At 40.2% G+C, this 20,537-nt stretch overlaps 1 protein-coding gene across 1 annotated transcript in view; it reads right to left on the bottom strand.

Annotated features, from left to right (window-relative positions):
- PCSK5 (proprotein convertase subtilisin/kexin type 5) overlaps positions 1 to 20,537 on the bottom strand; it is an 893,215-nt gene that overhangs the window by 30,982 nt on the left and 841,696 nt on the right. Inside the window, exons 32-33 of the mRNA XM_029616187.1 lie at positions 8,719 to 8,946; positions 1,277 to 1,454 (exon numbers count right to left, since the gene is read on the bottom strand). Coding sequence (XP_029472047.1) covers positions 1,277 to 1,454; positions 8,719 to 8,946 — 406 coding nt within the window. The remainder of the gene's footprint in view (positions 1 to 1,276; positions 1,455 to 8,718; positions 8,947 to 20,537) is intronic.

The following is a 20,537-nucleotide window of genomic DNA, read 5'->3' as shown; positions in this document are numbered from 1 at the left end:
CATCAGCCCAGAGACATGGGTGACTTTTGTGTATACTAATAAGTTTATCCTGCATCCGACACATTTAAACCTATTGAGAAGTCAATTGCTTGTCCTTGGATACGGATCCTTTCTTAAAAGGAATAGTAAGCTTAAATTGGCAGGATCTCAATTGTCTAGAACAGTAGTTCTCAACCTTTTATCTTTTGGGACACAGCTGGCAGATAAGGCTTACAGGTGTGACACACTGAACACTTGACCATCACTGGGCTAAATGTAAACATATACCCTGCATCCACAGGAATCTGCCCCCCATCCCCAAACAATGGACGTAGAACAGAACTAGGATATTTCAAATACAACTCGCTATATAAAAAAGATATTCTGATTCTGGTGCTATCTCAGTAGCAGAAACACAAACTCCCTTACTACCAGGCACATTGTAACATACAAAACCTGAAAAAAAAAATACTCAGCACGTGTAACATCTTCCATAGCATTGCAACACTAACTCCAAGAACTCAAACAGCAATAGCCCTTCCTATGAAAAGGCAGCAGTGCAGCACCAATGCATGACCTATTGAGAATGAGAAAATGCAACAAATAAGATTGATTCAAATCCCTACCTACAAGTAAAATACCTCACCTCAGTCACACATACAGATCCGACCTTCGCCAAATACAGAATAAAAGACCACAAAACAAAGACAAAAACTGAAATGGAAACCTCAAAAAGCCACTATGCATTCAGTGGAAAACTAGAGAAATGGAAACAAAAAAATGTTACTGTACATGCAGAAAACACGATTTTATGTGCATAAATTAGCCTTTTTAAAATTAACCCAGGTTTGTACACATAAAAGTATGCATAGAAGCGATTTTGCACATAATTTTACATATACTGCAATGAGACATTCCCGGGAGTGGAGTTGGGGAGGGGGAAATAATTTGTGTGTGTAATTTTATTTTGAAAGTATGAGTGTAAATGTTTGCATTGGCATGTATAGTTGTATACCTGTTCTCCAGCAGGTATAAATGTGCATGCCTTTGCCATGCTAAGGTATGCATGGTCCCACTCATTTTCAAAGACGACTTACGCATGCAAGTCTGCTTTGAAAATTAGAGCTGAAGTCCTCATGTATAAAGCTCCCACATGGGCTGTTATAAAATTATCCTCTTAATCAGCAGATTGGGGAAGATAATGTCTTGAAGATTGTAATGTTGTCATTTAATCGTAAAACACTGCAAACTCCTTCTAGAGCAATCTACCAAAACATTTTGTGCCATAGGGACTCACCCAGTTTCACAGGTCTGCGAACATGTGTGTTCCAGTCTATACCAGCTGACTTTACAAGAGAGACACTGTGTGCTATGTTTTCCCAAGCAGGTCTGACAGGAGCTATGACAGGCAGAGCAGCGGTTCTCATCCTTTTCTGTGTAATATCCATCAGGACATGCTTGCAAACAAGTTCCATCTATAGAGGAAAAATAACGGAATATTTCTGTAAAGTCAAACACCCATTGTAACCTTGTAACCCTAACTCAGAGTGGTTGACAAAGCAGATCCGGGCTCTCATGGAGCCACATGCGAACACTGCATAATTAAGAGCATGCTGTGTACTCTGTATGCCAATTAAATCAGGGCAAAACCAAACTCTGACAACCAGTCTGATTAGTGTTGGATACCTGGCAATCCAAAATACAAAAGAAATAATCAAGAGAAATTTAGAACTACTAGGAAAACTGCACATGAACTAGAAGGGTGCAATCCTAAAAGAACAGAAAGTATTTGCAGTCACCTTTGGGAACCAAAGTGGGGAGTCTATTACAGACTGGAAGAGGCCAAGGACAAAGGGTTGATAAAAGTATTTATTTATTTATTTAGTGATTTTTTTATATACCGCGGCATGTTAAAAACATCACCTCGGTTTACAATAAACAATAACACAGCAATAAGCTTTACATTCAACAGGAAATACAGTGTACAAAATGGTTCAATTATTAACAAGAATTTAAAACAAGTACAATAAACCAATGAACGAATGCAAAAAAGTATGCAAAAAATATGCAAAAAGAATGCAAAAAAGTAGAGGAGATAGAAGCAATATGGAGCCGTGCAAGCAGGTGTAGTGGTAACTGAGAAAGAAAGGGTAGAGATAACAGTCTGACTAAATGCAGTGAACAGCCCATACTTGTACTGCTACAAGCAGTTTGTTAAACCGGTGCCCAGTTTGAAATATGAGCAATGAGGTAGACAATTATTAAGATCTGCTGTTAAGGAAATGGGTCAAAAGATATGGGCCATACTGGATAGCAGAGTCTCTATCAATGTAGTTAAACTGTACTAGGAATTATGGAAGAACAGGTCCAGAGCATAGTGTTAGTAGGATTCAGTAACTATAGAGATAATGCAACTCCTCAACCAGTGTACAAAGCAAAAGTGGTAATTGGTAGTATTGTGACGATGGATATGTACTAGGGATGTGCATTCGTTTTTGACGTATTGGCAATCCGCAACGCATATGTCCCTATTCGTTGTATTCATGAGGTCATGAAATGTATGGTGAACCCCCATGAATACAACGTATCTAACGAATAAACCCCCCACCCTCCTGACCCCCCCCAAGACTTACCAAAAGTTCCTGGTGGTCCAGCAGGGGTCCTGGAGCGATCTCCTGCACTCGGGCTGTCGACTGCTGGTATTCAAAATGGCGCCCTCACTATGTCACAGGGGCTACCGGTGCCATTGGTCGGCCCCTGTCACATGGTAGGAGCACAATATGGTGCCGGCTGTCCATTGCTCCTACCCATGTGACAGGGGCCGACCAATGGCACCGGTAGCCCCTGTGACATAGTGAGGGCAAAGGCTATGGGCGCCATTTTGAATACCGGCAGCCGACAGCCCGAGTGCAGGAGATCGCGCCAGGACCCTCGCTGGACCACCAGGGACTTTTGGTAAGTCTTGGGGGGGGGGGGGGGATCAGGAGGGTGGAGGTTGTAGTTAATTAAATTTAAAGGGTTGGGATGGGATTTTGTTTTTGGGAAACAAATACATACATAACTAATGAATGGATCGGGGTCCCCCGAGAACGGATGCAACGGATTAGGCTCCCCACGAATACAAATACGAATGGGACGAATCCATCCCTGCTGTACATCCCTAATATGTAGAGATGTGCTTTGTTTATCATGAATTAGGCAATTTCAACGAAATTGCCTAATTCGTCGTGGGTCGGGGGCCCCGAACCCCGAAACTGATCTTCCCCGAACTATGAGGAAAATTTGTTTTTCGGGTTTGTACAGGGGAGGGACACATTTTATTTTTTTAAATAAAAAACCACCCCAAGCATTAAAATTTACTGTAATACAACCCCCCCCCCCTTCCCGATCCCTCCCTAAGACTTACTAACATCCATGGTGGTCCAGCGGGGTCCCGCGAGGGATTTCTCCCTCCCTGTCGTTGGGCTTTCGGGCCTGCCTCACATCAAAATGGCGCCGATAGCCTTTGACCTACTATGTCACAGGGGCTATTTTAAAACAGAGCTGATCACACATTTATAAAGGGCAGTCACAAAGAGTTTAGGATAACAGGCTGCTGAGATTATATTATGGTGAATTGTTGTTGGCCAGTGACAGGCTTAAGTCAGATTGGGGTCGCTGAAAATATTATAAAGATATGTGATGATATATCTTGTCTGCTATTATGAAATATATTTTGTTTATTGTCAGGAAGCTTTGTTAATAAATTTGGGTGACTTTTTATTTTTTTTCTGCCTAACAGTATGGTGTAGGGTGGGCCTTCTCCAGCTCATAACCCATGTCATTCTGTTAAATGTTTGACCTTGCTATCTATTGGAAGAAAAAGAAGATTATATATTTTTTATATGAGGACCTTAAATTTGACAGACTTGGAGCATAATGTCTAAATGGGGATAAAGACCTGGAAATTTCTAAATGTTGAACCTATAAATATCCAAATCTTTCTCAATCAACCCAAATTGCGTAGCAACAATCTCAAAACTGAATAATTCTTTATTCTGAATCAATCATCCTAGCTATTTCAAACCCAGCCCTGCTTATCTAGAATGTAGAATACACTAACCCAGCAGGAAACACCTTGTTAAATCCAATTGAAGTTAAAGGTGAATAATCACTATGACCAGTTAGTCTAGCTCTATATATGCCTCAAAATTTAAATGTCAGCCCTGTAAAAGGGTTACTCAACTATTTGTCCTCTCTAGATAACTGAGGTAATCATGCAAAACAGCATAAAGACACCTTCATCAAAGAACAAAATTCCATAAACCCCCATTGCTTAGATTTAAGAGAATATTGCCAGTCACATAAAACCCGCAGTTGGGCCACCACATAATAAAGTCTCATATTCGGTACTGCTAAACCATCATGGTATAGCACATTTCTAGTTTCACGTGAGGGCCTATGTTTCCAACTAAAGCCAAAAACCCTCTGCTGAAATAATATTAACACCCTATCTAGAATTGCAATAGGCAAAGTTTGAAACAAATAAAATATCCTTATTGCCAAAGTGATGTTAACAGCTGCAAAACACCCCAGCCAGGAGAAAACATAACATAATGCCTCTGCAGGATGCCAAATTTTTTACCGTATGGCCAGTTGGGGAATATAATTCAACTTGCATAGCTTTTGCCAGTCTGCCCCAATTTTCACTCCCAAATATCTTTTTTAATTTAATTAAATCTTTATTAACTTTTAAATATATAAATCAAGTGAACCTTGATACAAGAAAAATATAGACAAATATATTTATAAAATCAAAACAAAAATGAAAAAGCCACAAAAACACTACTCCCAAATATCTTATACTTTCCTGCACCAATTTAAAGGGAAACTACTCTTTTAAACCATTAACCTGTGCCTTAGTAAGATTAATGTTCAGAATCTCTAATTCTTTTCAAAAGCTACCACAGGGTGGGGGGGGCTCTACAATGAGGTGGTCATGGGTTGAGGGTGAAAGGGGGTAAACTCCAAAATAATCTTAGGAAATATTTCTTTACAGAGAAGGTAGTAGATACATGTAACAGCCTCCCAGTGGAGGTGGTGGATACAAAAATAGTAACTGAATTCAAAAAAGCATGGGATAAACACAGGGAATCTCTAAAAGAGTGCTGGGAATTGTAAAGCTAAGTTAGTTGGGTGTATGGGCAGACTGGATAGGCTGTAAGGTCTTTTCTGCAGTCATGTTTCTATATTTACTAATTTGGATAATTGATATAAAAGGATATATCCACTTCCCCATGCCTCCTGATTGCTTGACTGAGCAGAAAACACATAATTAGCTTGTTGTCCCATATTTTATAATTTGCCACTCAACAACATTCCTGCTATCTTTAACACCTCTTAATTCAATAAATTCAACAAAGCTGCAGGGAACCTGCTTATCTTCAGCCTCAGCTCTGCTCCTATTCCAAACCCTCCCCTCACAAACAGTTTTCAGGCAACTGTGGATATTTTTTTCTTTTCCCTCTAATTTGCACCACAAAAATAGAATAAAAATTAAGCTTTGCTTTTAGTATAGAGATAAGATAACTACATTTTAATGTTATTTTATGATCTTAATATTTGATGTGGGGGGAGGAGAGTGCAAACACCTAGCAGTGATGGCAGTTACCTGGATTTCCGCATAAACTTTTACTTGTTTCAACGAGGGTCAGGACCTGTTCCCGGCCCCGAAGGAGGTGTCGCCACCACGCTTGTGACGTCACTACTGAGGGACAGGAAGGTATTTAATCGGCCCTCTCAGTGCTGTGTATTTGGGGAGAGGAGTGTGCAAACACCTAGCGGCGACGGCAGTTACATGGATTTCCGCATAAACTTTTACTTGTTTCAATGAGGGTCAGGACCTGTTCCCGGCCCCGAAAGAGGAGTCGCCACCGCGCTTGTGACATCACTACTGAGGGACCAGAAGGTATTTAATCGGCCCTCTCAGCGATGCGCAGCCACCACCGGCGCACCGCCCAAGCCGCGCTCCTAAGGGGCGCGCAACTTTGCTGGAGTTTCTCGGTTTTTGGGAAACATACAAGGAAGAACATACCAAATAAGTGAGTAAATTTTCTCACTCTTGATCCCCCACATCAGGAGAAATAAGTTAACACTCATGGTCTGAAATAAAAGGAAGGGGGATTTCTTGGTGGAACTTTTCTTTTTAACTGGATCCTTATCCTTTCATATTAATGCTGCATACTAAAAGGAAAGCACGGATAAGGGAGGCAATGACTTTGTCTCCCCCTTCCACCAGTATTGCAACCCCAGATACCATACTTCTTTTCACCATCAGTCAATATAGTACCAGAGGAAAGGGCTGTAGAGGGAATCACTAGAGTGAGATGTGAACCCACAAGCCGAAGTCATCTCATTAAGCCCCGGTGCTCTTTGCACTCCCTCTTCACCAGTTATAACAAAAAATGAAACAGGTCCTCTTGTATTTGAATAAATGGAACATTGCTACTAAACAGCAGATGGAGAGTGGGGACCATGCTGTCAGGGGATTGGAGGACCACAGGCCAGAATTTGACGTTATTTTATCATCTAAACCCTCAGAAATCACATTGGAGACATTGTGGATTGCAATTAAATCCCTAGAATCGGCAATAACAAATTTGACTTTAAAAACTGCTAATTTCCAACAAAAAGTATTAGATTTGGAAAATGTCACATCTTTATGTAACAACAAAATGATAAATTATGAAGAGAGATTAGTAAAGGTAGAAACCCTTCAGCAAAATTTTGTCAAATCTAAGCTATCTAATATAAAGAAGGTAGAATATCTGCAAAACACCCTGAGATATTCAAACCTGAGGGTTTAAAATTTTCCTTTTCAGAAAATAGTATCTGCAAAAGATATGTTTACAGAATATCTACAAAAAGTACTGAAAATGTCGAATCAAGCTATACCTGTATCTGTAAAAATGTATTATGTACCTTTAAAAGATGTGACAGGAAATCAAAAGGGTAAGATACAGCCTGAAATCTCTTTGAATTTGACCGAGATAATAGAAACCTCTTTGCATACTGAGATTTCTTTAAGAGCTACATTATGGGGCAGATTTTATAAAACTACGCGTGCGTGTACTTTTGTTCGTGCACCAGATGCAAACAAAAGTACGCCGGATTTCAATAGATACGCGCATAGCCACGCATATTTATTTATTTATTTATTTAATAACTTTTATATACCGACGAACGTTGGGAACATCTCGCCGGTTTACATAGAACAGAACTTAGCAACAGGCTTTACAATTATTGCATAATTAAATAAGGAACATTCTTATTTAATATCTGTTATATTAAATATATTAAATATATTAAATATATTAAATATATTAAATATATTAAATAGCATATCTGTTAAAATCCGGGGTCGGCGTGCACAAGGCTGCCCAAAATCAGCAGCCTGCGCAAGCTGAGTCGCGCAGCCTGCCTCCGTTCCCTCCGAGGCCGCTCCGAAATCGGAGCGGCCTCAGAGGGAACTTTCCTTCCACTCCCCCTGCACCTTCCCCTCCCTTCCCCTACCTAACCCACCCCCCTGGCCCTATCTAAACCCCCCCCCCCCACCTTTAATCCAAAACTTGCGCGCACCGGATCGGCTGCCAGCGCGCCATGTTCTGGTCCTGAGGCTGGTCTGGAAGCCACGGCCACACCCCCGCCCACGGCCCCACCCCCAGAACGCCCCTGATGACGCGCTGGCCGCAACATGCCCTCGACAAGCCATCCCGGGGCTTTGTGTGCGCCGGCAGCCTATGCAACATAGGCTCGGCGCGCGCAGGGGGATCTTGGGGCAGGTTTTCGGGGGTACACGCGTACCCCTTTGAAAATCTGCCCCATAATTAGTGAAAAACTCAAGATGGCAAATATTGCATATTGAGAACGGATAATACAATGGAAATAGTATCTGATCAACACTCATCAAGGTGTTTTGTATAATATAGGATATTGATACAACTGTGATAGGAAATTGCTGATGTATTTTATTGATTGATTTGGTATCATTAGTATTTTTCTGTGCTCTTTATTATATACGTATATGTTTTTATTTTAATGCTATGGTATATTTTACAAAACATTCTTAATAAAATGTATAAATGAATGATCAACTGTATTGCTTGATATATTCAGTATGTCTGTAAATGAAAATTTAATTTGAGAAAACAATATTGTTAATATACAGATCGCCTTTATTTTATATGTATTTATCTAAGTGAGAGACATTTTCTTTTACCTTCCAATATATTGCGCCATTTAGAAGACCAACTCAGAGCCATTTGGACCTTTATATAGAATAAAGTTGTGCAAGTTTACTTTTCAGGGTAGTTTACTTGTTATCAAATTATTTAAGCACCTGATTCTAATTAGCCAATTGATTGTGCTAAGGAAATTAGGGACACACACACACACACACACACACACACACTCATTCTGAATTTGTCTTATTGTTCCTACTTTGAACATTATTATGTCTCCAGAAACTTGAATTTGTTTAATTTATAACCTTTTTATTGCATATGAAAAGAGTAGCTTCAATTAGACAAGGGTATTATGGAAAGAACTTGCAATTTTTCATTATGATGCTTGGAGTTTACATTTTGTCTCAGTACCAGACATATATATATGTGTATTTGTGCATATGCATGTATATGCTAAGGATAGGGTTTAGCAGCATGAGCTTTACAGCAGGTGTGGCTGTTCACCTGATATACTCACTGAGGAGGTAGTGGTTGGCAGGACAGCTGAGACAGTGCTGCTTACTGGGTCCAATGCAGCGAGCACACTTCTCATGACATGGTGAGCAAACCCCCTCCTCATTCAGATACTCGGTGAGAGCGCAGTCCTTGTGTCCCACACAGTAGCCCTGGCTGCTTTTTACCATGCCGTTCCTACAGCTGGTGCAGCTGGTGAAGGAGGAGCAAGTCCTGCAGGTCTGCTCACACTCTGCAAAGTGAAACAGACAGAATTGTAATTGCTTCTTTATCTACTATTATACTAGGGAAGTGAAACATTATTGGGTTACTCCAAAAGTGCTCAACAGTGAAAAAGCACTAGTCTAAGCAGAAAGAAAAAGTCTTGAGTGATCAAATTATAACACAGTAGATGATGGCTCTATGGGGGTGGTCTTACTTAATACTGTTTTCCTTTATTTTATGAACCAATATATCTCTATGTGAAATGCAATAACTGATTATCATGATGAAATATTTTTATGATACATTTAGCTGATACCTAGTTACATACTTATTTGCAGATACTACTATTTTGATTCTTACTTAGATGATAAAGTCTGAATTGCTGCAGTTTTATTGGCCTTTAGTTACTATTTTCTGTGTTCCTGGTATATTCTTTATGCATGTCCATCCGACATTTAGATATTGCTTTTTCTTTTTAGAAAGAACTAGGATAGATTTTTGAAACAGGGGTTTGATTTTTGTTTTTCACTTCTTGCACCAATAGTGGGTGATAGAGAAAGATATGTTTCACACCTAAGTTTAATTGTTCCAGATACCTAAAAACAATGATTAACAAGCTATGCACTGCCAGTGGGATGTGCTGATAAGCAAGGACCTATGACCATACTTTATTGCAAGGTGGAGAGACACCCAAATAACTGCACATGTGGAGCTTTTGTTAAACAGGCCATGCTAAGCAGGCATAGGTCTGACACTTGAAAGGTGGCCTGTATAGTCTGATGAACCAGGTATCCCTTGAAGTCAGAATAGGCTAAGCATATACAACTACCAGCATGGAGATTGCAATGGATGACAGATCTCTGTGGATGCTCCTGGCAGACCAAAGGTACAGTGGCTAAGGTTTTAAATTGGCCAGCTTTCTGGGTCAATTAAACTTCCAGTGTACTTGAGCTTAAATGAGGTTTAGGTTTTATTGATAATGGTTTTGTGACCAATTACACAGAGAGAGCAGTGGGGCTAAGAGAATTTGCTTTCCCTCTTTAATGAAGGTATTTTGTACATTGCAGACTGAGTTAAGGGATATAGAACTGCTTAGGAGATGACTGGAGAAAGCGAGAGAGAGATTAGTAAAAGAGATTACAAAGAAAATGATAGTGTTACAGTTTGAAGTTTTGGTGAGAAAGGTTTCTCTTTTTTTGTATTTTTCTCACATATTTTGGGGACTGAATGTATTCATGTGTAATCTTGTGTATAATTTTTGTCTTTTTTTTTTTTTAGAGAAAAATACTGTCATATAGTTATGATTTGTTTGTATGTAGTTTGTCTCACTGAGAAATGCTTTGTGCTTTGCAGTTTCCTCAGCCTTTACTCCCAGAAAGTAATCTCCATTGCTGTGCACCAGGGAGTACTGCATAGCAAAAGATAACACAAGCTTATGAACTGTGAGTAACCTCCTGCACTTTTTTCCTCCCTCCCTTCACTAGAAGTAGCCTGGCCACACAGATTCTCTTAGTAGCTCTCCCTTTTCTGGCTTGGTTAAGGTCACATCAGACAACTGTCCAAAGCAGAACATGTTAGGTAGTGGTTGAAATATAGCAATCAGGAGCAGTGCTATATTTTGGGGGGGGGGGGGGTCAGGAGGGGGGGATTGTAGTAAATTAATTTGGAAGGTCTGGGGGGGGTCAGGAGGGGGCGGGGGTTTTGTTAGATTTTTAATTTTTTTATATATTCGCTCCATAAGACGCACAGACATTTCCCCCCCCACTTTTGGGGGGAAAAACGTGCGTCTTATGGAGCAAAAAATACAGTATGTTCTTCTGTTGTTTTCCATCAGATTCTGTTCCTTTTCTCCTCTTCCTGTTTTTCCCTCTCTTCTCTGTGACATAGTAAGGGCAAAGGGCCGTCGGCTGCCAGTAATCAAAATGGCGCCGACGGTGACGGCCCTTTACCCTTACTATCACACAGGGGCTACCGCTGCCATTGGTCGACCCCAGTGACATAGTAAGGGCAAAGGGCCGTCGGTGCCATTTTGATTGCTGGCAGCCAACGCCCAAGTCCAGGAGATCGCTCCTGGACCCCCGCTGGACCACCAGGAACTTTTGGCAGGTCTTGGGGGGGGGGTCAGGAGGGTGGGGGGCTGTAGTAAATTAATTTGGAAGATCTTGGGGAGGGGTCAGGATGGTGGGGAGTTGTATTTAATTAATTTGGCAGGTCTTGGGGGGCTCAGGAGGGTGGGGGTTGTTAATTAATTTAAAGTGTTGGGATGGGGTGGTTTTTTTGGGGGGGGGGTCCTACAGAATTAGAAAGACAAAAGTTTTCTGATCTGGAGAATGGACCGAAATGGCCCTCCCCAGACCCGAAAACAAAATGGGAAGAAAAAAAAATGTTATGCACTCCGCTAATTTGCTCCATAAGACGCACAGACGCCCGGGGACAGAGCCGGTTTAGCACAATTTTTTTTTTTTTTTCTTAATTTTCCCCTCTGAATCCTAGGTGCGTCTTGTGGTCAGGTGCGTCTTATGGAGCGAAAAATACGGTAATATGTAACATTGCAAATTATGCACTCAAAAAGGGACTGTGTATAACCTTATACACTATATATAAATTATACACTCCAAAAAGTATTATATACAATAATATACATTATCTTTAACTAGTACATACAGAAGACACTATATATGACATTACAAATTATACGTTCAGAAAGGCAACTATATATAGTCTAGCAGGATTGCCATAGGGAAAGGTAGGGTTTAAGGACAGGGGAAGGGGTATATAAAGGGGTATAAAAGGGTTGCTAAAGGGAAAGGTAGGGTTTAAGGACAGGGGGTGGGTGTATATAAGGGGGTGCAGAGATATGGGAGACAAATCAGAGTACAATTAAAGAAATAATGGAGAAGGCTATAAGTACGGTAATGACAAGGGCTCTTTCTCTGAAGGAGTAGAGGGAGCAGAGGGACTACGTAGGATCCGAGTCAGGGTAGGCCATTTTAAAGAGCCATGTTTTAACCCCTGTTTTGAATTTCTGAATGCATGGTTCTAGTCGGAGCTCAAGTGGCATAGGGAATCCCAGGTAGATTCCCTTTTGACCACAGAGGTTAGGTGTCTCTAGCACCTACTGGTCCCAAAATGAGAATGTGCTTGGCTGATTCACTCATCTGGGGGGCAAGGAGACACACCCCTTCAGGAAAAGGTGACAGCTTCTACTAGGCTTCTGTATATAATTATATCCTATTAGTTGGGGTAATTACCTTTGCTTATTGTAATTTGTCTCAGGTATTCTCATAAGTACCTGTTTTGTACATATATTATACAGAAAGTATAGTTTGTCATTATTTCACAAAAAACCACAGTGAGTCTTGTCATTTTTCTTTATCAGTTCAGTAATACAAACCACAGGGCAAATACAAATACTAACAGACTCCGAAAGAACACAGAACAATAGCATACAAATTCCCATACTTAAGAACATAAGAAATTGCCCTGATGGGTCAGACCAAGGGTCATCAACCCCCCAGCATCCTGTTTCCAACAGAGGCCAAACCAGGCCACAAGAACCTGGCAATTACCCAAACACTAAGAAGATCCCATGCTACTGATGCAATTAATAGCAGTGGTTATTCCCTAAGTAAAATTGATTAATACTACTTAATCCAATACATAGCCCTCTCTCCATCAAATTTTGTAATGCTCTGAACAGCTACCAGATATTAATGATGCTACTGCCCAAAAACTAGTAAGGTTGTTGCCCAAACATTTCACTACCTATGGCCTTCCTGGATGGTACTTGATCACCATCAACCTGCCAGCATCAATTCAGTTGGTTTCTAGGTCATTGTAGCCTCTTAGTTCTAAGCTGGCTATCACAAGGCCTATGGTGTCACTAGGTCGTGCTTCCTTTATCTGTCCTTTGTTTTCTCTTTATCACCTCTTCCCTTGGCCCTGTTCTCATAGGAAAGAAGTGTGGGTTGTTGTGTATCCTGCAACTTCCCAATCTTGCTCCTACCACTGTCCTGTGAGCCTGTCCCAAGCATGTTTGAATTCTGTCACAGTTCTGGTTTTCACCACATCTGCTGATTTCATTCAAGACATCGTCCATTCTTTCAGTAAAGCAGTATTTCTAGTGTTTCCACTGTACTTTCATCCCTCGAACTTCCTATTGTGACCCTTTGCCCTTGAAATTCCTTTTCTATATGAAATTTCACATTCCTCTAATTTACAAAAGCCTGTCAAATACGTGAAAGTTTTTTCACATTCCCTCTTTTAGTTCTTTCTTACAGTTTTCTTTTTTCTATGTAGGGTTTCTGACACAGGTCCTGTTTCATTTTGAGAAGTAGCCTAGTGGTTAGAGCAGCAGGCTAAGAACCAAGGAAGCTAGCATTCAAATCCTGCTTCTCCCACAGATACTTTTTGTGACCTTGAGCAAGTCACTGCTCCCTCCTTTGGCTCAGGAATATCTTAATCTTCTCTTCCAGAGAAGATATTCCTGAGGCAAAGGAGGGAGAAGTACCTGAATTGTAACTTACCTTGAGCTAGGATTTGGAAAAGATGAGTAATTAAATCTAAAATCCAAATTTTATGAGCAATAAAACTGAAGGTGTGATTTTATGCCTATGTACAATCCATCTCAGAAGTAAGGACGTCATTTGTAGAAGTGACATTAATTCATTTGAAAATTGTTGCAGTAATAATTATTGCAAAAATTGTTTTAATTAGCAAGTGTTTAAACTAATTTACTTTCCTTAGCTTTCATTTTTAAAGATGTAAACAAAAAAGATTAATATGATTTTTATAATGTTAATAATAATACTAAAGATTTATAAGGCACCTTTTACCCTAACAAAATTATGAGGTGATCAATATTCAAAATTAAACATTTAGATGGATAACTTCTGAGTTACCCATTTAAATGGCTTTGAATATTGACCTCAATGTGTTTTACAGGGGCCCACCTGATGGCTCAGCAGTAGCACTAAAGAATGATATGAAGAGAATCTGAGTTTGATTCCAGTATGCAGAGGAAAAATGTTCATTTCATAGTACACCTTCATTTACTGTATTAGTTTAAAGTTTTATTTGTTCATTTGTTTACCATTCAAGTGTACACGGGAAGCATTGCAACCTATTATGGGCTCCAAAATTGGGGTTTTCTCAGTGGCATAGATGTCCGTCTTCCTATTGAAGCACTTGCCACTTGTCAGATTTAGTACAAGAGAATGATTTTGTAATCAATATCACTTGGGATATAAGCTTTTATTACATTCCCTACTTGAAATTCATCTTGCCGCTGGGTGGAATTTTGAGTTCCCTGTGAAATTTGCCAAATCCCAAAGTTTGAAAACTTTTTTAAAATCTCTGTGAGAGCTTCTAACAGCACAGTCTTCTCTGTGTAGAGCTAGAGAGGAAATACAGAGCTTGGATATACTGACTTTTCAGTGGAAGAATGTCAACCGCACTTGATCAAGATAGCAGCTATAGGATATTGAAAAAGATGCTGCACTGTGATTTGTTCTCTCACTAGTCTCTTTGCCATATTTTCCTGCCTTGGATCTGACATGGTGATGAAATCACACAGGCAAGAGCTGGTTGCTATAGCTATCAGCTGACTTTTTTTTCTCAACCTTTCCAGCCAATCACTTAAAACCCCTACAACTACTGCAGAATGCTGCTGCCAGACTATTGACTAGAACAAGGAAATACGCTCACATCACTCCAACTCTGATTCCATTACATTGGCTCCCTGTACAGTCAAGAATATTATACAAAGTTCTAACAATAATATTCAACAACATTAATATGAACGGCATGATGGGAATAACATTTAAATCACATATTCCAACACGACTCTTAGATCTCAGAATAAAGGCCTACTAGAAATCCTGATTGCTAGAAACTATTATCTAACACAAAATAGAGACCGAGAGATATCAATTGCTAGACCAAAACTATGGAACTCAATGCCAGAGAATCTTTGAAAACAACAGACAACAAGAAATTTAAGAAAGACCTGAAAATTTGGCTATTCACTAACACCTACTGTTTGACTGATACATGCAATTCACCTTGACACAGATAACCGAAATCTGTCCTGAACAATCCCCCCTATGCTCATACCCTCTATAATCTGACCAAGATTACCTTTTGTGTGTCTGTCTTTGAAGTATACCCTTAGTATACACTTAGTTTTAGAATTTTATCCTTGTTCACCTGTGTACCTGCCTACCTTTGTTATTCATCCTACGTTTGTGAGTGTCTACCCTGTGAGTGTCTACCCTGTACACTACAGTGATTCACACATGGAACGATGGTATATAAAACTCTCAAATAAATAAAATAAACGGTACACAGTCATAAACTTTAAAGGGCCATAGAAATGAATGAGAAATATAAATGAATGGGAAGAAGATTATTTCTTTCATTTGTGAGACCCCTTCATTCATTTCAGGGGGAAGACACAAATAAAACAAATATAGTCACATTTGTTATGTTTTGCCTGTTCATTTAAAACAAATGCACAGCCCTATTTCCTGACCAGAACTCTGACCCCAGGGCTAGCCAGGGTAGGAAATACTGTGGAATCCCAGTGATCACACAACTGCAACACCTACTTGTGTTGGAAATATACACACCATCTGGTGTCACCTCTGCAGTATACCCAAACTCTAGCAATCAGCAAACTCAAATCCACGTTTTTTTGTAGCACACCAAACATAGAAATGATGGCAGAAAAGGACTAAATGTTCCATTCAATCTGCCCAGCAAGCTTATGATAGTATCTGCTGCGCCATGTAGGTTATCCCCATGCTTATCAGTTTCCCAGACCATAAAAGTCAGGGCATTTATTGGTTGCTGCTTGAATCCAGTTCCCTGTTATGCCTTGCCGTAAAAGCATAGAGCAATATTAGAGTTGCAACAAAGTATCATGCTTATTGGTTAAGGATAGTAACCATCGCATCAGCAAGTTACCCCCATACTTGTTTCCCCAGACCGTAAAAGTCAGGACCCTTGTTGGTTGCTATACAAATCCAATTCCCCTCTTCCCCCTGCCATTGAAGCAGAGAGCAATGATGGAGTTGCATCAACAGTATTGAGGCTTATTGGTTAAGGGTAGCCACATCAGCAAATTACCCCATGAACTCTTTTCATTTCCATCCTTTAGCCTTTAGGGATCCACAATATTTATCCCATGTCCCTTTGCATTCTTTCACTGTTTTGGTTTTCACCACCTCCTCTGGGAGGGCATGTCAGGCCTCCACCACCTTCTCCGTGAAGAAATATTTTCTGACATTGGTTCTGAGACATCCTCCCTGGAGTTTCATTTCATGAGCCCTAGTTCTACTGATTTCCTTCCAACAGAAAAGGTTTGATGTTTGCTCATCATTAAAACCTTTTGGGTATCTGAAGGTCTGTATCATATTACCTCTGTGCCACCTTCCTTCCAGGGTATACATATTCATATTCTTCAGTCTCTCTTTATAGGTTTTCTGATACTGACCCCACACCATTTTGGTAGTCCTTCTTTGGACAGCTTCCATCATGACTTTATCCCTTTTGAGAAAAGGACTCCAGAACTGAACACAATACTGCAGGTGAGGCCCAACAAAGGACCTATACAAGGGCATCACCACCTCCTTTTTCTTATTGGTTATTCCTCTCTCTATTCAGCCCAGCATTCTTCTGGCTTTAGCTATTGCCTTGTTACATTGCTTCACCATCTTCAAATTGCCAGACACTATCACCCCAAGATCCTGCTCCTGGTCCATGCATATCAACCTCCAACCTCCCCCCCCCCCCCCCCCCCCCATCACATACAGCTCTTTTGGTTTACTGCATCCCAGATGCATGACTTTGCACTTCTTGGCATTGAATCAAGCTTTCATAAATCACTTTTCATTCTCTCTACTCCTTCAGGTGTGTCCACTCTGTTGCAGATCTTGGTATCATGTGAAAATAGAAAACTTTACCTTTTATCTTTCTGCAATGTCACTCACAAAGATACTGAACAGAACCAGTCCCAATACCAATCCCTGTGGCACTCCACTTAACACGGCTCTCTCTTCAGAGTAGATTCCATTTACCATTACACACTGTCTCCTATCAATCAACCAGTGTGTAATCCACACCACCACCTTGGTGCTCACTCCCAAGCTTCTCATTTTGTTCACAAGCTTCCTATGTGGGATGACATCGAAAGCTTTGCTGAAATCCAAGTAGATGACATTGAGCACTCTTCCTTCATCCAATTCTCTAGTCACCCAATCAAAAAAATCCATCAGATTTGTCTGACAGGACCTTCCTCTGGTGAATTCACGCTGCCTTGGGTCCAGCAACTTACTGGATTGTAGATAGTATCCTTTCTTTCAGCAGCGTCTTCATTAATTTTCCCAACACCAAGGTGAGGCTAACTGGCCTGTAGTTTCCAGCCTCCTCTCTGCTACTACTCTTATGAAGCGAAACCACAACTGCTCTTCTCCAATCTCACAGCATCACTCCCATTTCCAGTGATCTAGTGAACAGGTCATTTAGTGGACCTACCAGGACATCTCTGAGTTCTCTTAGTATCCTGGGATGTACCTCATCTGGCCCCCATGGACTTTTCCAAATTCAGTTTTCCTCGTTCTTCCCATATATACTCTTCTTTAAAGAGTTGAGTCCAGCCCAACCAGCAGTGGTCCTTTCTCCAGGGTCTTTGGTAGTGAATACTGAACTGAAGTATTTAATATTTGCATCATTTCCTTGTCTGTCTCAACACATTCCTCCTCTTCACCTTTCAATTTCACTATACCTTTTCCTTCTCTCTCATATCTGAAAAATGGTTTGTCACCTCTTTATCTCTTTGGCAATCCTTTCTTCTGCTTGACCTTTTGTTTTTCTGATTTCTTTCTTTCTCTCCCTCAGTTTCACCATATATTGTTCCCTGTGTTCCTCTTTTTGGGATCCTTTATATCTCCTGAAAGCAAATCTTTTTGCCAATATTTTTGTAGCCACCTCCTTTCAGAACCAAATTGGTTTCTTTTTCCCTGTACATTTGTTTACTTTTCTAACATATAGATTTGTTACCTTTGTAATAGATACTTTTAATTTAGCCTACTGTTGTCCAACCTCACCCATTTTCTCCTATTCTTCTAGTTCTTCCTCCAGGTGCACCCCATTTTGTCAAAGTCTGTATTTTTGACATTTAAAACTCGGGTCTTCATGTAACATTTTTGCATCTTATTCATGGTATCAAACCATACTGTCTAATGATCACTTGTACTTAGGTGAGCTCTTGTCCGGACATTAGAGACATTATCCCCATTTGTGAGCACAAGGTCAAGTATCACACCCTCCCTCTTGGGTTCCATTACCATTTGTTTGAGCATAGCCCCTTGGAGGGAATCCACTATCTCTCTACTTCTCATAGATTCCGCAGAAGGGATACTCCAGTCTACATTCAGAAGATTAAAATCTACAACGAGCAACGTGTCTCTCTTCTTCCCCATCTTTTTTATGTCTTCGATCAGCTCTCTGTCTAGCTCTTCTGTCTTAATTGGAGGCCTGTGAACTATACTGATGTAAATGGAAGCATCATTTTTTTTTAGGATAGACCATAATGCTTCTTTCTTACCCCACGTCCCTTGCATTTCAATTGCTTGGATATTGTTTCTGACATAAAGAGCTAATCCTCCTCCTTTCCTATCCTCTCTGCCCTTCCTTAAGTTATAGCCCAGGATGGCCATATCCCAGTCACGAGACTCTGTAAATCAGGTTCCTGTAACAGTAACAATGTCCAGGTCTGCTTCCACCATTAGAGACTGCAGGTCTGGGATTTTATTGCCCAAACTACGAGCATTTGTGCTCATAGTTTTCCAGCTTCTCTCCTTCAGGTTATTGCTCTTCTTGGGCTTCTTTTCTGCCTTATTCAGATGACTTTTATTTTCTTCACCCATTTCTTGGAGATGTCGGGGTGACAGTCTAATTTCCTTCTCCTACTCTGTCCTTTAGTTTAAATGCCTTATGGCATAGGATTTGAATTTATCACACAGACAGCCCCAGCCCCAAATATTTCCAAAACTTTCTTTCTTACACCAAGTTTTGAACCATGCATTGAAGTTATCTCTATGGCTTAGCCTCTCCTTTCCATATCCATGATCAGGTAATACTTCTGAAAAGGCAATAGTCTTCACCATGTGACTAATTTGCTTCCCCAGAGTCTGTAAATCTCTCTGTATCACTTAGATGTTATTTCTAGGAAGGTCGTTGGTTCCCAGATGGATGATAATGTCAACTTCTTCACTTGATTGTATTGACTATCTGATTAGCATTTCTACCAGCTGATGATCCAAGAAGGCTTTTACTATAGTGTTCCCCTTGAAAAGAGTTCCCAAATTAGTGCCTCTGGTGACTAAGTCACCCAATACAATGAGCTTTTTCTTATGATTTTTGGTTGTATTAAGGAATTTCTATGTGTATTGGGTTTCTTCTTTTCTTTCAGATACCACTTCAGTCTACATTGCTAGACCTTCTTAATTATCCAATACAGAGAAGGCATTTTGTACTTGTGTCACTTGAGAAAGTGGGTGTTTCCTATCACGGGTCTTATTCTACCAGAGTCCACAGTAATTCATTTATTCTTGAGTTTCTGGATGTTCTATGTAAATGGAGGCAGGCATCTGGGCTGCACTATTATGAAGCATGGGTGTCTTTGGGTCACAGGTCTTATCCTACCTGAGCCCACTATAAACCACTTTTTTCTGGCTTTCTGAATTTTCTATGGTAATGGGGAAATGATTCCTGAATGCTGTAAAGTGGGTGAGGATTCCTTGGTGGTTGCTAATACTTTTTTATTGTAGCTAATTCAGCTGTAAGGTGAGCCAACTCCTTTTTCATGGAAGAAAGTTCTGAACAAATGGAGTAAGCCCTAAGTTTCCAGATGGTTTGCCTGAAGATAAAGGCTCCACAATTGTTACATTGAATAATTGTCATTTTCTTCATTTGATTTGATAGAGAATGCCTACAATCTGATAAAGAATTATCAAATTATCGTGTTACCAATTAGGTATCCCAGCCAGACTATATTAGAAGAGCAAGACCTGGGGAGGGTGGGAGAGAATTAAACAGTTGATATTATTAGCTACTATAATTTTAGCTTATATGGAGTTATAGGGATCTTGTCAGATCCTCTATATACTTAAGTAATGGATTTTTTTTTTTAAATCCTCTTTTTTAGCACTGCTAACAATCAATATCTAATAATCCACACTTTCTGCCCTTTAGTGCTGTAATCTGAACAATGCCCACAAGACACACCAACAATGCAAATATACAAAACGTTTTTTGCTATAGGTAGTAATTCATTCTTAGCTTTGCGAGCCCTTCTGGACAGGAAATAACCTGAAAAGATACTGGCAATAGCTCCTGCTATTCACAAAACTATCTATGACTAAGTCACATGGCCAGCCTACCACTCTGCTTATTTATTTAATTTACTGGCAACAATACCAAATGGGCCTTATAAAGAATGAGACTCAGATTCCAGTCTCTTGTATACAAATGTTGTGGGTACAGGTGTGTTGCAGACATGATATACTGTGGAGGGAGGCGGGAAGCAGGAGATAGGGAAGATGACTATGCTGCAGG

This window comes from Rhinatrema bivittatum, chromosome 1 (assembly GCF_901001135.1).
Source record: "Rhinatrema bivittatum chromosome 1, aRhiBiv1.1, whole genome shotgun sequence".
NCBI lineage: Eukaryota > Metazoa > Chordata > Amphibia > Gymnophiona > Rhinatrematidae > Rhinatrema > Rhinatrema bivittatum.
This window is presented reverse-complemented; position numbering and strand designations above follow the sequence as displayed.